The sequence below is a fragment of the Hyalella azteca genome, unplaced genomic scaffold (genome assembly GCF_000764305.2).
Source record: "Hyalella azteca isolate HAZT.00-mixed unplaced genomic scaffold, Hazt_2.0.2 contig16409, whole genome shotgun sequence".
Classification (NCBI taxonomy): domain Eukaryota; kingdom Metazoa; phylum Arthropoda; class Malacostraca; order Amphipoda; family Hyalellidae; genus Hyalella; species Hyalella azteca.
This window is the reverse complement of record NW_025946233.1, coordinates 339,479-361,517: the sequence shown is the minus strand read 5'-3', so window position 1 is coordinate 361,517 and position 22,039 is coordinate 339,479. Positions and strand designations below refer to the sequence as shown.

Genomic DNA, 22,039 nt, shown 5'->3' with positions numbered 1-22,039 from the left:
CCAGTCCAATATTATTTAATGCATGTACATAGAAGCATTCACACCATGCGCATGACAGGTGCCTTGCACGGCTGGTGTGAATGCTTATACAGAAATGCCCCTTAAAAATATTGGACTGTACCGTGACTGGTATATGCATGGAGTGTGCCCGGCAGCATGGTGGGAAGCCGGCCTAACTGTGACGTGACTGATCCGCTACTCAGATTGTAGCGCTAATGCTGACACAATTTCCCGGTTGCGTTTTCGAATGTCTTTCTAGTTATTGTTGCACGTTTGCCGCTTTTGTTTATTAATAGTGATTAGATTTTTATTTTAATATCGGGTCTAACATACTGGCTTACTACAATTTTTTATCGCAATGAACAGGATTAAAATGTTTTACTTTGACAGCGTGCATAATTTACGTTGATCTTACTACATTGAGAACTTCTAACGCAATCAACTCCCTCGAACGCCACCGTTGTGTGGTCCCGGCACTATTCCCGCGTGTATTAAGACAACATTTCTCTGATAAAATGTTCATGTATATTGGATCCCAGTGACTACTTCCTCATAATTGATTCTCGGGACGTTTCCCGTGTAATGGATTCCTGTGACAAATCCCAAATAGGGGTTTCCCCGTGACATGTCCCATATAATAGTTTCTCCAGTATATGTATTGCCGTGACGTTTTCCGTGCGCGTACTCCCGTGACTATGCGAGCAACAAAGCCGCGCTCTCATAACTCATCGCCTGCCGTCCTGCGCTTGAACTGATGTTTGAGGCGTTTCTTCGTATCATTTTGTAACGGATTCTGAAAAATATTCGCTCCAGCACGTATTTTTCATCTTTTGAAAGAAATTTAAGCCTGCCACGGTAGGAGTAATAGATTTGTGGTCTCCAGTTCAACTTCATTACAGTGCTGCCAGCTGTATTTCTATGGCACGAAATGTTCGTTTGTAAACCTGATCTCTACTCTAATTGAGCGGCATCACTCAAAGCTCTGATTCCGCTAAACATCATGGGATGTACGCGATGTAAACGCGTATCCCAACGAAATGTTGAAACTTCCGTAACGTGCTCTTTGTAATGTTTTTAACGAGGAAGGTCGTTGTAATACTCAAGTGACGCACCGTAGACTAAGGTGACTTTAGTGCCTAATTTTCTACAAGCACAAATGAAGCAGCACGAGAACAACACTCATTTTTTTGTTAACTGCAATGAAAGCATGTCTAATTAGTTATGTGAAACATGTAAGCACGTCAATCACCAAGTAGCTGTAGCGAAGTCAGTACGTAGCGTTGGTATAGGTTGCGTAGCACCGCTAAGAGCGCTGCCACCGAACGCATCCATCTGGTGGTTTTTAATCTTACTTGTCTCGAAGCTAACGAGATCAACTGCCTGTTAGTGGCGGCGTTTTTTTCCTCTATACAATTTACCTTTAAAATGTGTCGTGAAAAGGACTATTGAAAAGCAACGTAACGAAAAAGTTGATGAATATTTTAAAATCGTTTAGACATTTATTGATTCATATTTGATTTGCTGTAAAATGACGAAACTCGCGACGGTTGGCTATGATCGTACGAGCTACAATTGTCATGAGTTTGACGGTGACGGTAAGTTCTTTGAATATTTCAAGTTCTCGTATTGAACTTTCTGAAAAAGGATTGTAAACGGTTGGGAGATGTACGATAAATTTATCTGTTTGAGTATTCCGTCACATTCGTGCTGAGTTGTTCCAGTAGTAAAAGATTTAGCAGCTTAGGGACGGTCTCAGCTAAGGCTACCTATCTATCTGATGCTTGAAACCCCCAAAGCTCAAGCAACTGCCCCGCTTAAATAACGTGTGCTTAACAGTGGACGAGTTCAAGAGTTTAACTACAAACTGCTCGTCTACAAATGAATTTTTTGAGAGCGTGTTTTTGTTTCGCCAAATCCTTTGTTGTTCCATGCAGTTTTTTTTATAAAGTTACACCCGTAATTAGATCCACTGCCTTAGCGTGCATTTCTTCCGTGCAGAGATTCCGGGGATTATGATTAAGATAACTACGATGCCTTTGATAATGTAATTATAACTGCACCGATAAATTACAGACCTTGATTATGAACACGCTACCCTAAATAGGATTTAGCACCATCAGTCAACTTACGACAGTTGTAGAACTCACGACTATTCGAATTATTGAGTATCAATAGACGAGTGTAGCTCCAAGAAATTGATGTGTGACGCTCAACTCTACTCTGTGTACAGCTTTGTTCTATTTATTTCTCTTTGTAAGATTATATATTGAACCTTATACGCCGCCTCGTTTCATTACCTCGTACACTCATGCCTGGGATGTTTGTAATACCTGACACGACGAAACGCATCTTTTTTATTGCTTTGTGGAACTATATAAACTTATAAAGGTTGGTAGCTGCCAAGTTCCCAGCGTAGAATTCATACACACAACGAAGGTCGCTCCGTATGCTCTCTAGTTCCCTATCTATTACTTATCTACCTATCTATTACCTATCTATTGCCTATCTACCTATCTATTGCCTATCTACCTATCTATTGCCTATCTACCTATCTATTGCCTATCTACCTATCTATTGCCTATCTACCTATCTATTACTTATCTACCTATCTATTACCTATCTATTGCCTACCTATTACTTATCTACCTATCTATTACTTATCTACCTACCTATTACTTATCTACCTATCTATTACTTATCTACCTACCTATTACTTATCTACCTATCTATTACCTATCTACCTATTATCTACGTGAGAATCCATACCCGCAAGGGGTGAGGCCGTCTGCCCACAGGGGCCCTCACGCTCCCCCGGTCCCTGAGCAGTGTACACTAAAGAAAGTGCTATTTCTTATATTTCGACATATTCTAGGAAAAAAACTTGAAGTAAAATTATAGCAATGGTTTGACGATTGGTATTGTACAAATGTTTCTCTACCTACGCTGAGCTGAAATTTACGTCTTGATGAGCAGGCTACAATGTCTGAGTTCCGTGATGTAATCATGGTCTAAATTTACACTAAACAAACATTCGGTCATCTTTGAAGTACCTTAATTTGGATACGCATCCTGATTGTATAGCCTACCAAGAATTCGTAGGCCTCTATTAGTTGCACAGCGATCAAAGTATATAAGAAAGTAACAAACGTAATATTTAAATTACTATCTAGAAGCTCTTAACGACAAACCTGCAAGATGGGCAAGCGACAGCACCAGAGCGATAAAATGTGAGTCAACTTTATTCTAAGAATTTTATTTCGCTGGTGTTGAGTAGTTCCATGTTCATGGCAGACATTAGATGGATCACGCTCTTGATCTTGAAAAATATTTTCTTGGTCACGATCTACGATCTTAATCTTCGAACATTACGGCATGAGATCCCGGTCTTTATCTTCAAATATAATGTTATGTTATAGTCGCGATCTTAATCTTGTAAAATATCGGAACAGTGTTAATGTTTTGTTCGTTTATCAGACTTTTTTAAGCTACCATCTATGAATCGGCCTGCCCTCCTGCAGGTACCTGACCACCACCGAGTGGTCACAGTTCTACGGAGGCTACAAGAAGTCTTCTCATTCAGGGGCGCGCGCCGCCTTCAGGAGGCTGCCGCTGAGCCACTGCTGCCTCTCGCTCGTGCCCTTTAACCATCCTTACGTCGACCCTCAGGGCAACGTCTATGATCTGGAGGCCATTTTACCTTTTGTCAGGAAATTCAAGCTGAACCCCGTCACGGGCTCGGTGTGTACAGAGTGGAGGAGCATTTTAAATATCTTCTCGTACTATGTAATCATACATCGAATTATAGTCTATTGTCATGTGTACCTCGACTTTATGTTATTGCTATGAATCAAAATAATATGTGGACTCTCTGTATGAGGTTGACGCATTGGATGCAAGAAATGGTGCTGGTTGTGTGGTGTGCAAAATGCGTCTTCCGGCAAAATATATTTCACTGATAATAACCATGTTCCATGACGGTTATTTCCTCTCATCGGTGGACCATCTTCATCTGCAATAAGATTTTTCTGGGCTTACGTTCATGAATGAAAATTATTACTTTGCCAGCAGCACATTCATGTTGATCTGTCTGGTACTAAAGTATCTCGTAACTTTCGTGCATTGTTCTTTTCTCCTGAAACGATGCACTCTCTCACTTCTCACTGTCCAAACATTGACTCCTGAAATGACGACTCAGGCCCTGAACGAGAAGCAGTTGGTTCGCGTGACGTTCCACCGGAGCAGCAGCAGTGGCGGTGGCGGTGAAGGAAGCTCCTCTAGCGACGGCGGCGTGGCGGTGGAGTACCACTGCCCTGTTCTCTACAAGCCCTTCACCAACAACACGCACGTCGTCGCGGTCAAGACCACTGGCAACGTCTTTTCTTATGAGGTGTGTAGCTCAGGAGTCCCGGAACTCGTTTAGGTGTTGCACCGGATAAGTGACTGACTTGGATTTTATCCAAGAATCTAGTGAAGTTTAACGGCCATCACTAAATTGAGGTGTGGCTCGTGCTTTTGTAGAATTTTCAACTAGATTATCCCAGTTTTAATGAACAGTTGACTAATTCAAACGATATGGATCATTCCCTACTAAATCTCGTTAGTCAAGCGGTTAATCGTCCAATTTTTGTTAGCATAATCTTCGTAGTTTTTTACCGGTCGTGTCTAAGCACAAGACGTGTAACTGAGCTACCTCAGTAACATTAGCTGCCGACCTGTGCGCAGTAGCGGCTGCGCGAGGTCAGGTCGGAGTAGCCGTGATACGCGAGGTCAGTTGCGTCCCGCCAGCCGTGCTGCGACGTTCATAGTCCACGGTCGTCCTGGAGATACCGACGATCTTGTCTGTGCTGATAATTTCTATTTGTTACCGTGAAGCCCTGTGCTAGGAATCTGTTTCATGTCAGTCATCCTGGTGTGGACATCTTAGCGTGACTATTTACCACGTTATCGTTTCCTGATTGAAAGCTTCTTGCATTCATGCCTCCATTAAAAATTTTCATTGAAGATTTATTATCTTAATATATGAACGAGCAAGATTTGCAGTTCACTAAAGCTACGCAATATTCATTTGACGTTCACCTCCGTGACTAACTGTTATTGTGAAATAGGCTTGTAATTTGAGTACGTTCGTGTTGAATGTTACAAATAGTGAAGTTTCGTCATCCTGGACGTTGCGAAACTAAAGTTCCCCATCAATGCAGATTGATTCTCGTCTGAACGTGTTTGTCATCATTCGCAATGGAAGTTGATAGTTCCGAGCCTATGCTGTACTGTATTATCCCTTCACAAAGCAAATTTATTAGTTTTCGAAGAAGTCCAAGTTAGATTCTGCCTTCAAATTTCAATTCAGTTTCATGGCTTTGCACTAAAATTGACTTCGTTTAAATCTCATTGAATTACTTACTTTTACTTGGCACTTAAGCCTGAAGTTGACTAACCATTTTTTAAGTCTCCGTCATCTACTTACGTATAGAAAATCGCCTTTAGCTCGTAACGCTTTACGGTCTAGTTTATGGGTTAATAAGAACTTTCCATTAGATTTCGCGCAGTATTTTTTTTAACATTATCTCCGGTGCCGTGGGTTCTTGACTTACGATGACGCGCCGATTATTCGCCGATTGCTACGCGTCGTTTCAATGAGAGATTAACTACATTGAAAATCTCTTCATTCAGTGAGTACCTCGGCCTCTGACATTTACAACGTCATTTTGGTATCTAAACCTTCAAGCGGTGTAGTATCTAAACCTTCTAAACCTTTAGTATTTATTTAAACATACCTTAGTATCTAAACCTTCAAGTAGCATCTAAACCTTCAAGTAGAATCTAAACGGTGTTGATTATTACTTCTTTATCACTGAGAATTAAATGTTTTGCACCAGGCCGTTGAACAGCTCAACATCCGTGCCAACAACTGGCGCGACCTGCTCACCGATGTTGCTTTCACGCGAGAAGACATCATCACGCTGCAAGACCCTCTACATCTCGACAAATTCAACATCGCCGATTTTTACCACATCAAAAATAACATCCGACTTGTCGATGAAGGTAAACTTGGAACAACGAAATTCGAATGAGCTTCCATGCTGCATATTTAGGTCTACTGTCTTGGTCAATTTCGAATGAAATGCTGTCCTGAAAAGTTTCTAATTTTCCACATTTACGCGTGCTGTAATTTCACAATTTCTACATAGTCACCAGTCATATTGAAGGTGCGCGATAACGCGAGCAATAATTGGATTCCCGAATTGTGATCATTCAAAATTACAACTTTAAAGACGGGCAGCGCCTTGGCGTGTAGACTGCCTCGTGCAAATCGGTTTACTTAGGCAATATCTGGCATAGCTGACCTAATTTCTATGATTAACTTTAAATCTCGTCAGATAGCAAAATTTTTGCAACCTTAGAATCGTACCTGGTAAGGTACATTTGTATCTATACATTCCCTCTAGAGTTAAGCTGTTGACGCCTTTAAGCTTTATCATTAAGCTTATATTGTTTACATTTATTTATTGCCCAGAGAGCGAGCGAGACAAGACGAGCGCCTCGCACCGCCTCAAGAATGTCAGCAAAGACGCTGAGGACATCCTCGCTCACTTCCACGCCACGTACAAGCCTGACAACGCCGTCCACGACCCCGCCCAGCGTCGTCCTGACAAGTTCAACGCGGTCTGTCCTCCTGTCACTTGTCCTCCTGTCACTTGTCCTCCTGTCACTTGTCCTCCTGTCACTTGTCCTCCTGTCACTTGTTCTCCTGTCACTTGTTCTCCTGTCATATATTGACAGGAGGACACTTGTCCTGTGCGTGTGCCTCTTGAACGTGCTGCGTGTGCCTCTTGAACGCGCTGCGTGTGCCTCTTGAACGCGCTGCGTGTGCCTCTTGAACGTGCTGCGTGTGGCTCTTGAACGCGCTGCGTGTGTGTGCTGCGTGTGCCTCTTGAAGGTGCTGCGTGTGCCTCTTGAAGGTGATGCGCGTGCCTCTTGAAGGTGCTGCGTGTGCCTCTTGAACGTGCTGCGTGTGCCTCTTGAACGTGCTGCGTGGGCCTCTTGAACGTGCTGCGTGTGCCTCTTGAACGTGCTGCGTGTGCCTCTTGAACGTGCTGCGTGTGCCTCTTGAACGTGCTGCATGTGCCTCTTGAACGTGCTGCGCTAGCATGATGCTGACATCACCACCCTCGACCCCCCCCCCAGGCCCACTACTCGACGGGAGCGGTAGCGGCGAGCCTGACGTCGACGGCGACGTCGGTCGAGACGCAGCACCAGCCCGCGCTGCTGGAGGACCACGTCGTCAGATACGCGCGCACTAAAAAGAAAGGTGCTCATCCGGCGGTAGCTTGCCGGTGTATCCATCTAGCATTTCCAGCCACGTTGACTTCATTAATTCTCAAATATAGCATTTAATGGATATTAACGCTAGCATGTAATGAATAAATAAATACCAGTTACTAAGTACGGACGAAGCGTAATGAAAAAGTAATGCTACCTCTAAATTACTCATGAAAATCGACTACTGTCAATTGCATGCTTGCTCCTGCTGGAATGGCTATTCTAATTTAGTTGAATGCTGGTAACATAAATTTACATTTAAAAAGAATTGTGTCGGAAGACCTTTTCTCGTGTATTTGCTACCCACCTCATTGCCTTCATGTTTTTTACTCCACTGCAGGTTACGTTTCATTTGACACCAATTTAGGAAGTGTCAATTTGGAGATCTACTGCGACACCGTGCCGAAGACCAGTGATAACTTCATCAACCTCTGCCTTAAAGGTTATTACGACAACACCATTTTTCATCGCTGCATACGACACTTCATGGTGAGCACTCGCTTCTGTCCTGTAAACTTTTCACTTATTATATCGGCCTCTTGGGGATCATTAAATTTAATTTGCTTATTCATGATTTATGTTGAGATCACGCCTGGTTTCTTACTCCGTTCATTGACAGTTTGCATTATTCATTTCCTTGTGGTAGATTATGTTCATGCTTCTCAGTTAAGTTTTCGCAGAAAATTATGAATGAAGCTAAGGATTCTTTGCCATAAATTTGATTATACATTTTTATTTCTGCCTAATTGCAGATCCAAGGAGGGGACCCGACCGGGACCGGCAAAGGTGGCGAGTGTTGCTGGGGCGGCGCCTTCAAGGACGAGTTCCGCCCTCAGTACTCGCACAAAGGGCGCGGCGTGCTGTCCATGGCCAACTCCGGCCCCGACACCAACAAGAGTCAGTTGTGAGTCATCCTTTACTTGCAATGTCATCATCCTCTTCTAGCCACAGAACTCGAATGTCTTCCGTCGTTAGTCGTGGAACATCACTTACTAGACAAAATCCTGAGTTATGTGTCCTCTTAATATTTCTATGTTGCAAATTAATTTTCTTCTCTTTTTATTTCCTAATTTTTTGCTTGAACAAAACCTCGAAGATTCACTACTAAGGTATTTGATAAATTGAGTAATCGAAGTGTGGTCTGTGAGGGCCGCGCTATATGTCTTTTAGAAACTCAATGTTCGTGTGACCAAATGAGCTGTAATTCATTACTTCCTACGACGTCTCGTGCACAGCCTCTAGATCTTCAATATCTATAACAAGTGTAGTTTCAGAGCAGATTATGGAATTTGTATCAATATATGTTCATTAAAAACAACCTATTGTTAATCATTCAAGTTCGTGCGAACCTTTCAACTAAATGATTTATTTTCGTTCATTTCAAATTTTTTTAATATTGGTAAGATTCCAGACAATTCCAACTGTTATAACTCCAATAATGACGGTATTAATCAAATCATGAATGTCTATCACTCTCCATTGTTCCTGAATACTCGTGTCACTCATAACATGTTGTGTGCCCGCAGCTTCATCACGTTCAGGTCGTGCCAGCACCTAGACGGCAAGCACTCGATATTCGGGCGCGTGGTGGGCGGCCTCGAGACGCTCAAAGCCATGGAGGCCGTCGAGACTGACAATAAAGACGTCCCCGTCACGCCCATCGTCATCAGAAAGGCTATAGTCTTCGTCAACCCCTTCAAAGACGTCGATGAACAGGTCTAGGGAACTCTTCTTCTCATCCAATGACTAGTCGAATTACTAGAGAACATCGCCCTTTTTTTGGTGTTCTTTACACTTTTTCCTTTGAGCTCTGTAGCAATTTGATTAACAATAAATTCGTAGAAGATAACTTCTACTTGGGTGACTGGAAAAATGAACGTGCTATAATTAGTTTTTACCTTTTTTAGTGTGTTTTCATTTTTATAAATAGTACATTGTATAGATAGTGAATTATTCCATTCAGCTGGCGAAAGAGAGAGCGGCCGACGAAGCGGCGGCTGCAGCTGAGCAGGCCGAGCTGCGTGGTGCGAAAAGAGCGCGACCTGACGACAACAAACTACAGCCTTTCCGCAGCGGCGTCGGCAAGTTCCTCGACCTCAATAAGACCTCCCTAAGGTGAGGATCTCGCTCGTCGACCTCAATAAAACCACCCTCAGGTGTAGTTCTCGCTCCTCGACCTCAATAAGACCACCTTCAGGTGAGGTGTCTGCTCCTCGACCCCAAGAGCACCCTCAGGTGAGGTGCTTGATCCTCCTCCCCAAGGCCACTCTCGCCTAATGTTGGTCTTGAGACTAGCGACAGTTGAGAGTAGACGAGTAGACCGTTGCCATCGATGAGCGTGGGTCATTGAAATTGCCGGCAGGTTGCACATCGCCAATACTAATGTGCGCAGGAATTTTAGTTGTGCACTGGAGGATAATCCCATCTTTTTCGTGATAATAAATTTTCAAGTGATAATTGTGATAGAATATTTTTTTACCCCCGATAACTTTCTAAGTTCGTAATTTCATTTTACAGTAAAACAGAAGAAGAAAAAGCCAAGCAACAGAAGGACGTGGCCAAGAAGACAACTAAATCGTACAGCTTCAGTGACTTCAGTGCTTTTTAAGCGAGCACAGTTCGCGCAGTCTGAATCCTCCCTCCTTCCCGCCCTGGGGGTTCAATTGATACCCTAGTGGTGAAGAGGACAAAAGAAAGAGTATATTTACCATAAGAATCTTATATTATTTCACTGTGCTGTTCTTGCGAATACTGTTATGGCTCATCTTAGATTGCACTTTTAGCGTTAAGAGTGCTTTTGTTCTTGTTCGCAAACGATGGACATTAATTTCCAGACACCGATGTAAGGAAATAAATGGAAGTTTCATGTAAGTAAAGGCCCCCATTACTGATAACAGAGCGAAATATTCAGTGCTGAATAAATATTTTCACCCTCAAGCGTGTTGGCTGTTAATGGATATCCTGCAGCAATACTTGTTACAGTTACTCGAACGTGTTGCTTGTCTTGTCTGTTGAATGTCAGTAAAGGATCACAAGACGTAGTTTTCAAACTATATATTAGTCCGTTAAAATACATTTCAAGTCAAAAGAATGACTAAGCTAGATACCACTATAACAACAAGATTAAAATGAGAGTATAAAATCATATTTTTACATAATTACAAAATATTTGAAACACATTTGGCGAGGAATGAATGACAATGAATTTATTATTGCGCACACGTCACGGAAAGATTAAACAAGGAAGAAGCTACAGCTAAAAGGCTGCGCAGGAGAGCGGACCGTCAAATGCAAGAGATATTTACAGGACTTACACGCGACGACAGTGAGCAGCAAAACTTTGCCAGCGACTTACTATTTACGAACAATTCCAACTCTAGCTTACCACAAGACGAGAGCTGACACAAAAACGATAGCCAAACTTGAATAATATTAATTACAAATACTAATGTCCTCCATCAAGAATTCATTAGGTGTCAGCCACTATGTTCGCCGTCGGTCATCCAGGGATGGAAGACTTGGATGCGTTTCTTGTCTCGGTTCGCAGAACGTGACTCCATTCATTTAAATAAAAATAAAATAACGCAAGCAAATGGTTTAATCATTCTCGATAAATTCTTGGCTGCAATTTATGCCTCACGAACGCGTTGAATTTGATAGAGAATCTTGTGGGGGCTACAGGAAATAACAAACTTCAAAGTCGTACTTCAAATCTGGATATCGTCATACACACAGGTCAGGGTCACTTCGATAACAAGTTTCGATAATAACTGCTTCCACGGCTACGTTTCAGCTGTCAACCATATAACTGCAAGAGGGATAGGCTGATGCGATGAGGACATCATGAATGCCGGAATTGAAGAACGATCAGACAATCGTGTTTCATAACGGGTCTATCGAACACTTATATTGTTAACCCTGGTGACATCGGATAACCTGAAAAAATTAGACGACACGAACCTCATAAAAGCGAGGAAATATGACAAGATTTCAGTAACGAGACTCGGCATAGTGGAGAAATGTAAAGGAGTGTCTCCTATCAGCTTCGTAAAGTCTCAAAATCTAGAGAGTTAGTAATTATTTGTTGAAAAGCAACTCAAGTGAACGTGGAGCCAATAATCGGGACACCTGTGACACGGATGCATTCACTGGGGGTCACATACTAGTTAACAGAAATATCTATTCAGCAACTTATTGTACATTTGTTTGTTCAGAACCTCCATTTTCACGTATAACGACCGCATTATCTAAGATACACACACAATTTCAATTCACTCATGACTCAAGAGAGACTATGTATGAACCTAATTACTTACTTCTTGAGCTGAATCCAGATCCCCGATTAGTCTAAAGTATGACCCTCGGACATGAGCAAGCTCCAGCAATAATTACGATAGCTATCCTTCAAACTTAGAAAAAATATACGAATGCCAAAGACAAGATAAAATAAAGCTCATAATAGAACACTCAAATAATATTGAAGAATTGCGACTTCACCAAATTTAGCGTACCATTCCAAAAAAACACTCCTCATTTTTACACGTTTACACGCGATTTGACGGTTTCAAAAAGTAAGTAACATAAAATTTAGAAGAAAAAACAAACAACATAATTTCTACATTGAATAATTACAATATCACGACGTCAACGTCGAGTGATAGCAACGTCAGCGATGGATACAAGACATTTTCGTCATTACATCTTATTATCTTAATCAATGGGTTTACGCTCTAAGCACAGAAATCTTGACAAAGCCAAGATGTTTTAACTGAATGCAATACTCAAAAGGCATTGTTTTCTATTCACTTCCTTAAAGAAGAACGAAATTTTCGTACTCGTAATTCTACGCTTTAGCTCAACCCTGCTAAAGACGCTTTTAGAATGAGCCAGTTGAGATTCTCCAAGGTCGCCTCATGCCTTTAGGCCGCAACACAGTGAACGGCGGATACCTAAAAACACACGGCGGAAACCTCTAACCGCGCTGTCCTCGCCTTAAAAGAACTAAACGCAAAACTCCTCATCGGTCGATAAAACATAATAATCTGATTATAATTATATGAATGCATTTGCGCGCATAAATTTCCCCAAATGACATCACAGCTTAAATAATGCTGAGTCAGATGAAGTAAAGTCGACGTCCCGTGGCGGGCTAGTCGCTTCCTTCTCGACGTAAGCGTAGAAATTCCAAATGGAACGTCCCTAAAAAAAGAATCTTTTAAAGACTCAGAAAAGTTTATTACACGTCGCCCATAAAGTTGCCATCTAAATAAAATAATACTGACAGCTCAATTGATGACGGCGGTTTGGAGAGAACAGCAGGTACGGATTACATGCATGGAACAGTTTCAAGATTTGCTTTTGGCCTCTTTTTCTTTTCTGTTCTCTCTATCTTTCTTGCTTTTTTTAGGTTCCTTTTTCCTTTCTTTTTCGTGATTTTCTTTATGCACGGGCTCTTTAATATCATGCTGGTCCTTGTCTTTATGCTTATCCTTGCTTGCCTTTGCCCGAGCCACTTCCTTCTCTTTGCACTTTGCCGCTGCGACTGCAGCCTCCTGCTGCTCGCGTCGCTCACGGCACTCGCGCTCGTAGAATTTAGTGTAAGCTTCCTCCGTGACCGTGCGCCAGTTGCCCAGGCTTGCTGTCTCCACCACACTGAACACGAACTTCACACATCTGCAACGCACGCGCAACTCAGTGAGTTGACAAAGATTAAACCATAAATGCATGGTGAATATCCTTAGTGACATCAATTACACAGGAGACGGGAATATCAAATGATGAAGGCTGAGTAATTTAAAAAATCCTACACGCCCAACGTGAAAAACACACCATAAATTTTGATGGAGAATACAACTTTTTACAGATGGAATATGGAACTATTTTTTGTTACTATATGTTTTAAATTAAAAACTTGGCTCAAGAAAACAGGAAACACTGGACCCCCCCAAAGAACTGGCAGGATGACGATGCCCAAAAATCAACTGCTTTCTGGACAACACTTTTGAATCCAAGATCCCAATGAGCGGTCTAGTCTTAACAACGACGACTCCCTTTCACTACATTCGAAATTCAACTCAAAGTATTTATTTTTCAATACTAGATGGCACGATCATCAAAGTAAACATGGCAACTATACGAAGTTAAACAAATGTTGGAACTTGATATCAGAAGGAAATAATTACAGCATTACCTTAAGAACTATGATGGAAAATAGGGAAAATATCAACATATGAAGAGGAGTTTCTCTCTCACCCAAACTTGATGTAAGAGCCGTGCCGCAAGATGGCGGGCCCTTCCCAACCCCCTCGTGAGCGCTGATCTGGAGACATGCGCGAGCATCCGCACCGTCGGATCACCTGCAAGTATTGCGTCATGAGGTCACTGCACCATGAATGATAACAGAAATATTCGAATAACATAGAAGCATTGAAATATTTCATATTTTTATTTTTTCTACACTATCAGGACACAAAATTGTTTATTTGTTGCTGCAAAAACAAACCAAATTAGATCTACAAACCTAACCAGAGAGACAAACCTAGCCTAGCCTAGCCTAGCACCCAGAACCCCAGACCTGACTAGACCCACAGAGCAGAGCCAGAGCGCCAGATAAAGCCGGAGTTGCAGACCTAGCCATAGCCACAGACCTAGCCAGAGTTACAGACCTGGTCGGATCGGCTGGTCATGACAGCCTCCGTCTCGCCTCTCAGGTTGTTCGCGCGAAAGCCATCGAAGTCTTTCTTCTTCTCGTCCGTCTCGTCCTCGATGGAGAAGCAATAGCCCGGAGCTCCGTTCTTGATGTAAGCTTCGCGATACTTCTGAACGCTCTCACGCACCTTGACAAGCGAAAACATCTAAAATATTGAACATATCACTGTTCTTCAGCAATAAAGATTAAAACTAACTAAATACAAAATTTGGTACAATATTGATTATAGAAGAATTCCGCAACCTAATTTTACAAAGCCACATCAAAGTTGAATACAAGTTAGATTCTTTCTCACCTGGCTTGAATTTTTATAGTGTAACTAAGTAACTAACTTGGTACGAATCAGAATAAATAACAGATTTTATCATAACGAGTGAAAAACCAACCTGGTGCAGCAAGGAGTTGGGAGGCGGCTGCGAGATGACGCTTTTCTCTCCTGACAGATCACAGCGGTACACCCCGCCATCCACCGTCGTGCCCTCGCTGCTGTAGTTCACCAGCTCATATTGTCCAGAGTACTGACACAAAAATAAATTTGATTTAGTTAAAAGAAAACACCGACGCTGCTGTAGTTCACCAAGCTCATATTGTCCAGAGTACTGACACAAAAATAAATTTGATTTAATTAAAAGAAAACACCGACGCTGCTGTAGTTCACCAAGCTCATATTGTCCAGAGTACTGACACAAAAACAAATTTGATTTAATTAAAAGAAACACTGACACACATAAAGTACTTAGATATGCTTCTTTAAAAAAATGCAGCACAATGAGAGTAAGTTTATGAACATGGGAAACATACTTCTGAATTACACCACGTTTTGTACCAAAGAAAAATATCACGGCAACAAATTGCCGTTCCAAAGTTTCTCTCATGCAGCTGACTATAAAGATTGAGACAAAGACACATAACATCGTCAGTAACACATGAAACATACGCGAGAAATACTTCAGCAAATAATGTAGATCCATTGATAATAACGCACCTCGTCTAAGAAAATGCAGGCGTGGTTGCTGGATATGTAATTGCAGTGTCCGTAAGTCTCCAAATTCACGTGATTGCTGCTACCTGGAATGCGTAAAAACAAATAATTATTTATAGATTAATGAGATCTTTTAATTGCAGAAATATGGTAAGACAAAAATTGATAATCAAGTTGTATCGTTGCGCAATTTCGAGATGCGACAGGCATATAAAACACATAATGTATGAAGCCACCAAGAAATAAAAGTGTCTAAGAATCACATACCCTTGCCAACAGTAAGGAGTCTGTACTGCATGGGTACAGGCGGAGCAGCATCCACAGCGGGAGTTTTCAAGTCCACCCAAACCTGCACGCCAGCAACCGGTGTTAGTAACGTGTGAATTAGAAAGAACCGCACGCATGAAAAAAAATATCATGGAAGAAGATGCATCGTAATTAGCATAGCAGCATTTTTATTAAGCAGGCAATCCGCTTATTGTGTTGCCAGGATTTTTGGAGGAATGATCCACGAGATTTGAAGCGAGTAGCAGCCAAATCTAACGCAGTAAGAGACAACAAACTAGATAACTCGCAGCACTTCATTAACAGTGAGAATAATCTGCCGTTCATAGTGACTGCAGTGCACTTTCTTTGGCCAAATTCCTTACCCGTGACTAATGAACGGGAAGTAGTAGGGTATCTAGTGGGGGTATAGTGGAAAAATAGTTAAGCCCTTGGAACTAAATTTCCATTGTAATAATGAAACTTCTACAACTGAAATAATGCTTTCTCCTAGTAGGAGGAATCTATCTGGATCTACAACTTCCTTCAGATAGAGTACAAGCTGTCGCAATTGGATACAAGTCACGGTGCTTGGACCGATCCTCTTCCTCTTCCTCATCGCCGACATCGACTCAGAACTTACCCACTCGTCTACATCGTCATTTGCGGACGATACAAGCGTGCTGGTGCTGATGGGGATGACAGACGACCTAGACTGCGAGAGGCTCATGATGACTTGTCTTTGGGCCCTAGTGAATAATATTCAATTCAACGGCACTAAGTTCGAAGTAATAAGATACAAAGTTGACACAGCAAACGGGATGTCACATCGCTACTTAGCATCAGATGGCATAGAAATTGAGGAGAAGCAACTAATTCGAAATCTCGGAGTGTTGATGAGTACTGAAGCCACGTTCAACGACCAAAGAGTGGCACGAGGCTGACAACGGATGGGGTGGATCTAGCGGACATTCCAAACGAGAGCGCCAATGATTACACTCTTCAGGGCCCTCGTGCTCCCCAATGTTAAGTACTGCTGCCAGCTTTGGGCGCCGCTCAAAGCAGACGCAGCGCGGAAACTGGAGTCAGTCCAGCGGACCTTCACATCCAGGATCAGTGATACTGGGAAAGGTTGAGACGCCTGGGACTGTACTCCCTGGAGAGGAGAAGAGAGAGATATATCATACTGTACACTTGGAAGATAATAACCAGACTGGCTCTTAACTTTGCGAGTGAGACCTCCAAAATTATGAAGTATTATAACAATAGGAAGGGGAGACTGTGTAGGTACTGTAGGATTCCCCCATTTAATGACCAAGCTGCAGCCAGAGTGCAGACTCTTCGCGAGGGATCATTGTACGTGGCAGGACCCAGGCTGTTCTATGCCTTGCCTGAGCTGCAAGACTCTCCGTGAGGGATCACTGTCCGTTGCAGGACTGAGGCTCTTTAATGCCCAGCCAAAAGAGCTGAGAGGAAACGAGATCACCCTTGCAACATTCAAGAAACGACTGGACAATTGGTTGAGAAAGATCCCGGATTGTCCAGTAATGGGAAATTTCCCTCAGCAAGTGACAAGCAACAGGCTATCTTGCATCAGCTGGCCCAAAGGAGTGCAAATAGACGGAACACGTCCAACGTTACATCCGGGACCCGAGGGCGGGGTGACCTGCCTAGCGACGACTCGGAGACGGAGGACGACGAAGGCGGCGCAATAGCGTGACCGGGGACTAGGAAGTCCCGAACTCATCTTAAGGTCATAAGGAGACTGTTGTATAGGTGCAGTGCTTAATGGCCTGCAGGTCACTGAAAGGAATACGGAAAAAACGAATAAGCAAACATTGGAACTAACGAGAGGTAAATAGCAGCGGATGTATTAAATCAAGTGAAGAAGTGATAATAGAGAAACGCGATGAGACTCAACATAGTATCGTACATAACACAACTTAGTGTGAGGTGAATTACTATAATTATTCACTTCAAATGCAAACTCGAAAAAAATAACGATTTACATATGCTCTTTAACCCGCATCAATTGCAGTTCAATTTGGTGTGGAATTTTGACGAACAAGAATATTCAGACGAGGACGTACATTGGCTTTTATTTCGGCTCATTATTCATGAATATACACGACAGTATTCTCGTTATGGTCCTATGAATATACATTTTTGCTATCGTATTTTCTTCTACTCTCTCACTCACCTACCCTAAATTGCAAAGCTAGCAACTGATACAAATGCTTCATGTTAATTTTTATCGCGTAGGATACATGCCAACAGAAGGAATCAGGAATCACGTGTCGCAAGTCATCCTATACGGTCACTCGATCAGGATGACGTGTCGCGCTAAGTCATTTCCTGTGCGGCACAATGGGACATCCAAAAATCAACAGTGAAGTTAACCGAAATCTATGCATCGAGTTTGTAACAATTGTTGTTAGTAAAAAGCTAAATACATGTTTGCGTAATCTTTTTTCATCAATTAAAAAAATACTCTCGGTTTCATAAATGCGGGCTGCTATTGGCATGACTGTACTATTGTATTGGCTATGGTTTTATTTTTAGGCTATGACAATTTTTGTTTATCATTACTTTGATAAACTATATTTATATTTTGTTTATCATTAGAGCCTTCACAAAGAACTAAATAGTTAATTTGGTTTCGAATCATATTATTGTCCTACACCAAAAATAATGCAGAATGCATTTATTCATTCATCTTCGTATAGTCAGAAAAAGTTGTTCTTAAAGTTCGATTATAAATGCTTTTTATTAATATTTTGCTTGCGCAAAGTCTTGCTATGCTGCAGGGCGAGGACAGATAGAAAAGCAGGTTCCCAGTTGACATTTATAGCTAAGTTACGAACGTACATTATTTATCATCAAGTAAATGAAAGTGTTGCAAGCATTAAGATTGAAATTTTGAAATTTCAGACTCGTAAATTTATTCATTTATATGCCTGAAATATTATAACTTGAGAATCAGCGATCACGAATGTATCAACTGACAAGAATTTCCAAGATTCTTCATAATAACCATGCTGCAAAACGGACAAATTTAAGATTTGTTTCAAAAGTGAATTTCAGAACAGGCTCATGTTTTATGTGAGAATTTTTGAATATCATAAGATAATCTATGAAAGAATAAATTTTCCAGAATCGTAATAAGCAATGTCTATCAAATCATGAATATTGGCTGAACATTTTTTGGGGTTATGAAATGAAGACTATTTGAATTTGCATATAACGCGAGAAAACATTTAATTTGGTATTTCTCATGGAACTGTCAACTCTCCTTTGAAACTGAAATTGATTTGAAATTCAGGATTTGGGTGCAGGTAACTATGATACGAGAAAGCCTTCTGATTACGACCCAGTATTTAAATGCGTGTATTTAAATTTTCCTCAACTTTGAAAATTTCAAACTTGAAGACTGAAGAACTTTATACCATCTAAATAAATTCGAAGTAATTTGTGGAAACGCGCTTTTTTATTCTTCTTTTGCCCCTGCGCTTGCGAGTACAGCAATGGACTGCTTGCTCTGCTGCAGAGATGACAGCCAGCATCATTGCGTCAGAAACCCTACTCGACGAGGTCAAGATTCGAAGCTCTCCAACGGCTATGCTTGCTGTGGAGATCAAGCGTAACTTCATTCTCCAATTCGAGATAATGAATTTGAGTGTCCTGACCAGTGTGGGTGTCAAATCCTCGAAGTTGAAGTGAGTTGTACCTGCAGTAAAAATCAAGGATCGAAGTAAGGAAACTGCAAGTGCAATCAGGCGGGCAAGGGGCCATTCCGAGATTGTTAATGCCATGCAAAAATCCCGAGGAAAAATAGTGGAGAATCAACGGCTGCGTTGCTGCGTAAGCAGCAAAATTACTTGGAAGAGAACGCTAAATTGTAGAGGGAAAATTTTCGCCATGTAATCAAACCATCGGATTAAGAAGGAAAAGGTGAACTGGAGAAGAAGAGATGGGTTTCGGAGGATCTGCATAGCTACCGATTGAAGGAGCAAAAGAAATATTACGAGAAAATTGTTCTGCGGAAAGATGAAGTGATCCAAGAGTTGTTGTAATAAATTAGGGAACAGAAGGAAGAGTAACGTCTGACAAAAAATATTGCCGAAGTTGTAAAATACTAAGATTAAAACTAGGAATACAAGGTTAAAATATCAATTCTGCAAAGTATTATAGAACACAGCTAGAAAAGATAACATGATCAACGTCAGTAGTAACAGGACCAAATATAAATCCTGGAGCGAAAGATTGAAGAAGATATGACACGGCAGAAGGTTACTATTCAAGAATATTCCGACAAAATTAGTGCATTAGAACACAAGTTGGCACAAGAGCGCAATGAGTATGGCAAGTTAAAATTGGAACAGTCGAAGAAAATCGAGGCCTTGGAAGAGAAAGTCATTGAAGCCGTTAGAAATTCTGAGCGTTACAGAGAAAATTTATAAAAAGTAGCGACTTAGGAGCGCCAGATATACGGCAAAGTGGAATAATACCGAGACAAAAATAATGAACTATTGGAAAAAATCTCAGTCTTGGAGCGACAGCAAGCGGAAGATGAAAACTACCATGAACTGCTTGAAAAGCTGAAGCGCCTTACTCTCAGTAATGAGGATATTTAAGCCAAATTCGAAGATCTATTTATTCAAAACAACACACTATTGTAGGAGCGAGAAGATCTATATGCTTAAGCATGAGCACTCGCTTTGCCAGTCTAAAGAGGATCGCCAGCGAGAAGAGAAAGCAAGGACACGAATTATCAAGGAAATTTAAAAGTAACATGTCATCAAAGACGCATAGAGTGAAGGATTGGGCGTCAGTGCATCGAGAGTGACGCATAGAATGAAGATGCCACATAGAGTGAAGGATTGGGCGTCAGTGCCTGTCTCCCAAAACCGTGAAATAGAACGACTTCAGAAATAATATAATAAATATGAGTAGAATGGTCTGATGCGACGCGAATCTGAAGAGTCTATCGAACTAAACAACGCGGCTGAAGGACACGATATCCGCGACGATGGAGAGTGTTCAGCAGAGCAAATGTTCATAGAGTACTGCCCTGCAAGCTGCAAAGAAAACTTCGGTCATTTCCACGAAGGGGACGACAAACTGTGCTAGGATCCTGCATGCCCTTATCAGGGAAAAGTCGACGATTGTCGGCACTGTGCCAGTAGTCTCCATCAATGTCACTCGCCGTGACCGAATGAAAACTGAATCCACTCTTCATGAATTAGCGGTGGTGAAGAGTGCCTCCGCTATGATGATTCTGCACTAAATGAAAATTGTAATATTTGAGGACAGAAACAGTAGTCCTAGGTGTAGAAAAAAAAATCCAGTAGTGCTAGGTGTAAAAAAATTAGATGTATGGTTTTAGCAGATGGTAAAACATCAGTTACAACCTCGTGAGTTGATGATTTAATATATTTGTCGAGTTCCAATAAAGGATTCTTATGTTCAATGTGTTTATTTTTCGCTGAAAATGAAAGGTCAATTATGACTTTTAAAGAATGCATTGATGCAAGAGTTTTATTTTACCTTTTGATAAGTAATTTTTCTTCTTCTTAGCAGGTGCAGTGAACGTTTCGCTCAGGGTTGAACTAGTACACTGTGCAACAAAAAAAATTTTTTTCATAACTCAAACCAATATACCTTTCTCTTAAGGAATCGAGGTCGCTGACTTCAAATCTGCAAACAGAAGTACTCTAGCACGTGTTGTTTTCGAGATATTCAAGAAATAATTTTGATGAAATTCATTAAAATGCAACATTTGGTAAACTGAACATGATTAAATAATATTGGATTATACATTTCAAACATCTTATTTAGGTAATCAAAATATTAAAAAATGGTAATCAAGACAGTTTAAAGAGAAATCTTACCTAATTGCTATGACTTTTATTTTAGAAATGCTTTTTCCCTCTTGATTTGCGACGATGAGTAGATTCTTCCTACCTTCGTAGCAACCAACAATAGTCTCCCATCATACTTGGATTAAAGCGACCTTGATAGCGACTTTCCATAAGCGCAATCCTGGTGAAAACGCTCACCATGCTCATCACTTATATCCCCAAGGTTTTCAGGGAAAAAATCCAAGTGGGGAAAAAAGCATATCCCAAGTGGGAAGAAGCAAGGGAAAAATCCAGATAATTGGAACAGCAAATGGCATACTCTTTCTTTTTGAGCTCAACCATTGTGTTGAACAGACAAAGCAGTTATAACAGCAGAAATGAGGTGCCAGTTTTTATCCTGGTCCCCAACTTGACAGCCAAAATAGTGCCTGTATGCTGACTTCACCTTAGAGGCCAGATTTTTTTCTCTGATCTTTTGGGGTGAATTTGCCACAAATGTAACAGAAATTGTCAGGGTTGTTGCTACAACAAAGGAGGGCAGATAGACGGAACACGTTCAATGTTACCTCCGGGACCCTAGGGCGGTGCGATCTGCCTATCGACGACTTGGAGACAAAGGACGACGAAGGCGGCGCATAAACGCGACCGTTGACTATTCCTAAACTCGTCATAAGGTAAGATCATAAGGTCACATAATTGAACATCAACTTGGTTGTTGATGTTACAAAAACTCGGTGGATGAACAGTACAGTTTTAGCTAAGCTGAAAACAAAGAAGGAAGCATACCAGCGTTATTTACAGACTCGTAGCGATGCTGACTATAACCTATACGCAAGAGCTCGAAATCAAGCTAAAGAAAGCTGTCGCACCGCTGTAAAAACCCTCGAAAAAAGTATTGCTAAA

General features: G+C 41.4%; 2 protein-coding genes across 2 annotated transcripts in view; one reads left to right on the top strand and one right to left on the bottom strand.

Annotated features, from left to right (window-relative positions):
* The first annotated feature begins 2,783 nt into the window (after nucleotides 1–2,783).
* On the top strand, nucleotides 2,784–10,257 carry LOC108668596 (RING-type E3 ubiquitin-protein ligase PPIL2). The gene is made up of 11 exons (XM_018155836.2): nucleotides 2,784–3,227; nucleotides 3,519–3,738; nucleotides 4,196–4,387; nucleotides 5,877–6,042; nucleotides 6,515–6,663; nucleotides 7,186–7,309; nucleotides 7,661–7,809; nucleotides 8,073–8,224; nucleotides 8,847–9,036; nucleotides 9,284–9,435; nucleotides 9,838–10,257. The coding sequence occupies exons 1-11, from the start codon at nucleotides 3,196–3,198 to the stop codon at nucleotides 9,926–9,928; spliced, it is 1,617 nt and encodes a 538-aa protein (XP_018011325.1). The 5' UTR covers nucleotides 2,784–3,195; the 3' UTR covers nucleotides 9,929–10,257.
* Nucleotides 10,258–10,362: 105 nt separating this feature from the next.
* Nucleotides 10,363–22,039, bottom strand: part of LOC108668595 (PHD finger protein 12-like) — a 25,968-nt gene continuing 14,291 nt past the window's right edge. Inside the window, exons 12-17 of the mRNA XM_018155835.2 lie at nucleotides 15,279–15,360; nucleotides 15,015–15,097; nucleotides 14,416–14,547; nucleotides 13,986–14,156; nucleotides 13,573–13,676; nucleotides 10,363–12,993 (exon numbers count right to left, since the gene is read on the bottom strand). Coding sequence (XP_018011324.1) covers nucleotides 12,666–12,993; nucleotides 13,573–13,676; nucleotides 13,986–14,156; nucleotides 14,416–14,547; nucleotides 15,015–15,097; nucleotides 15,279–15,360 — 900 coding nt within the window. The 3' untranslated portion in view covers nucleotides 10,363–12,665. The remainder of the gene's footprint in view (nucleotides 12,994–13,572; nucleotides 13,677–13,985; nucleotides 14,157–14,415; nucleotides 14,548–15,014; nucleotides 15,098–15,278; nucleotides 15,361–22,039) is intronic.

Coding starts and splice junctions, on each gene's coding strand:
- LOC108668596 (XM_018155836.2), top strand. CDS start 3,196: ATGGGCAAGCGACAGCACCAGAGCGATAAAAT. Junction 3,739..4,195: donor TGAACCCCGTCACGGGCTCG/GTGTGTACAGAG, acceptor ATGACGACTCAG/GCCCTGAACGAGAAGCAGTT. Junction 9,436..9,837: donor CTCAATAAGACCTCCCTAAG/GTGAGGATCTCG, acceptor TTCATTTTACAG/TAAAACAGAAGAAGAAAAAG.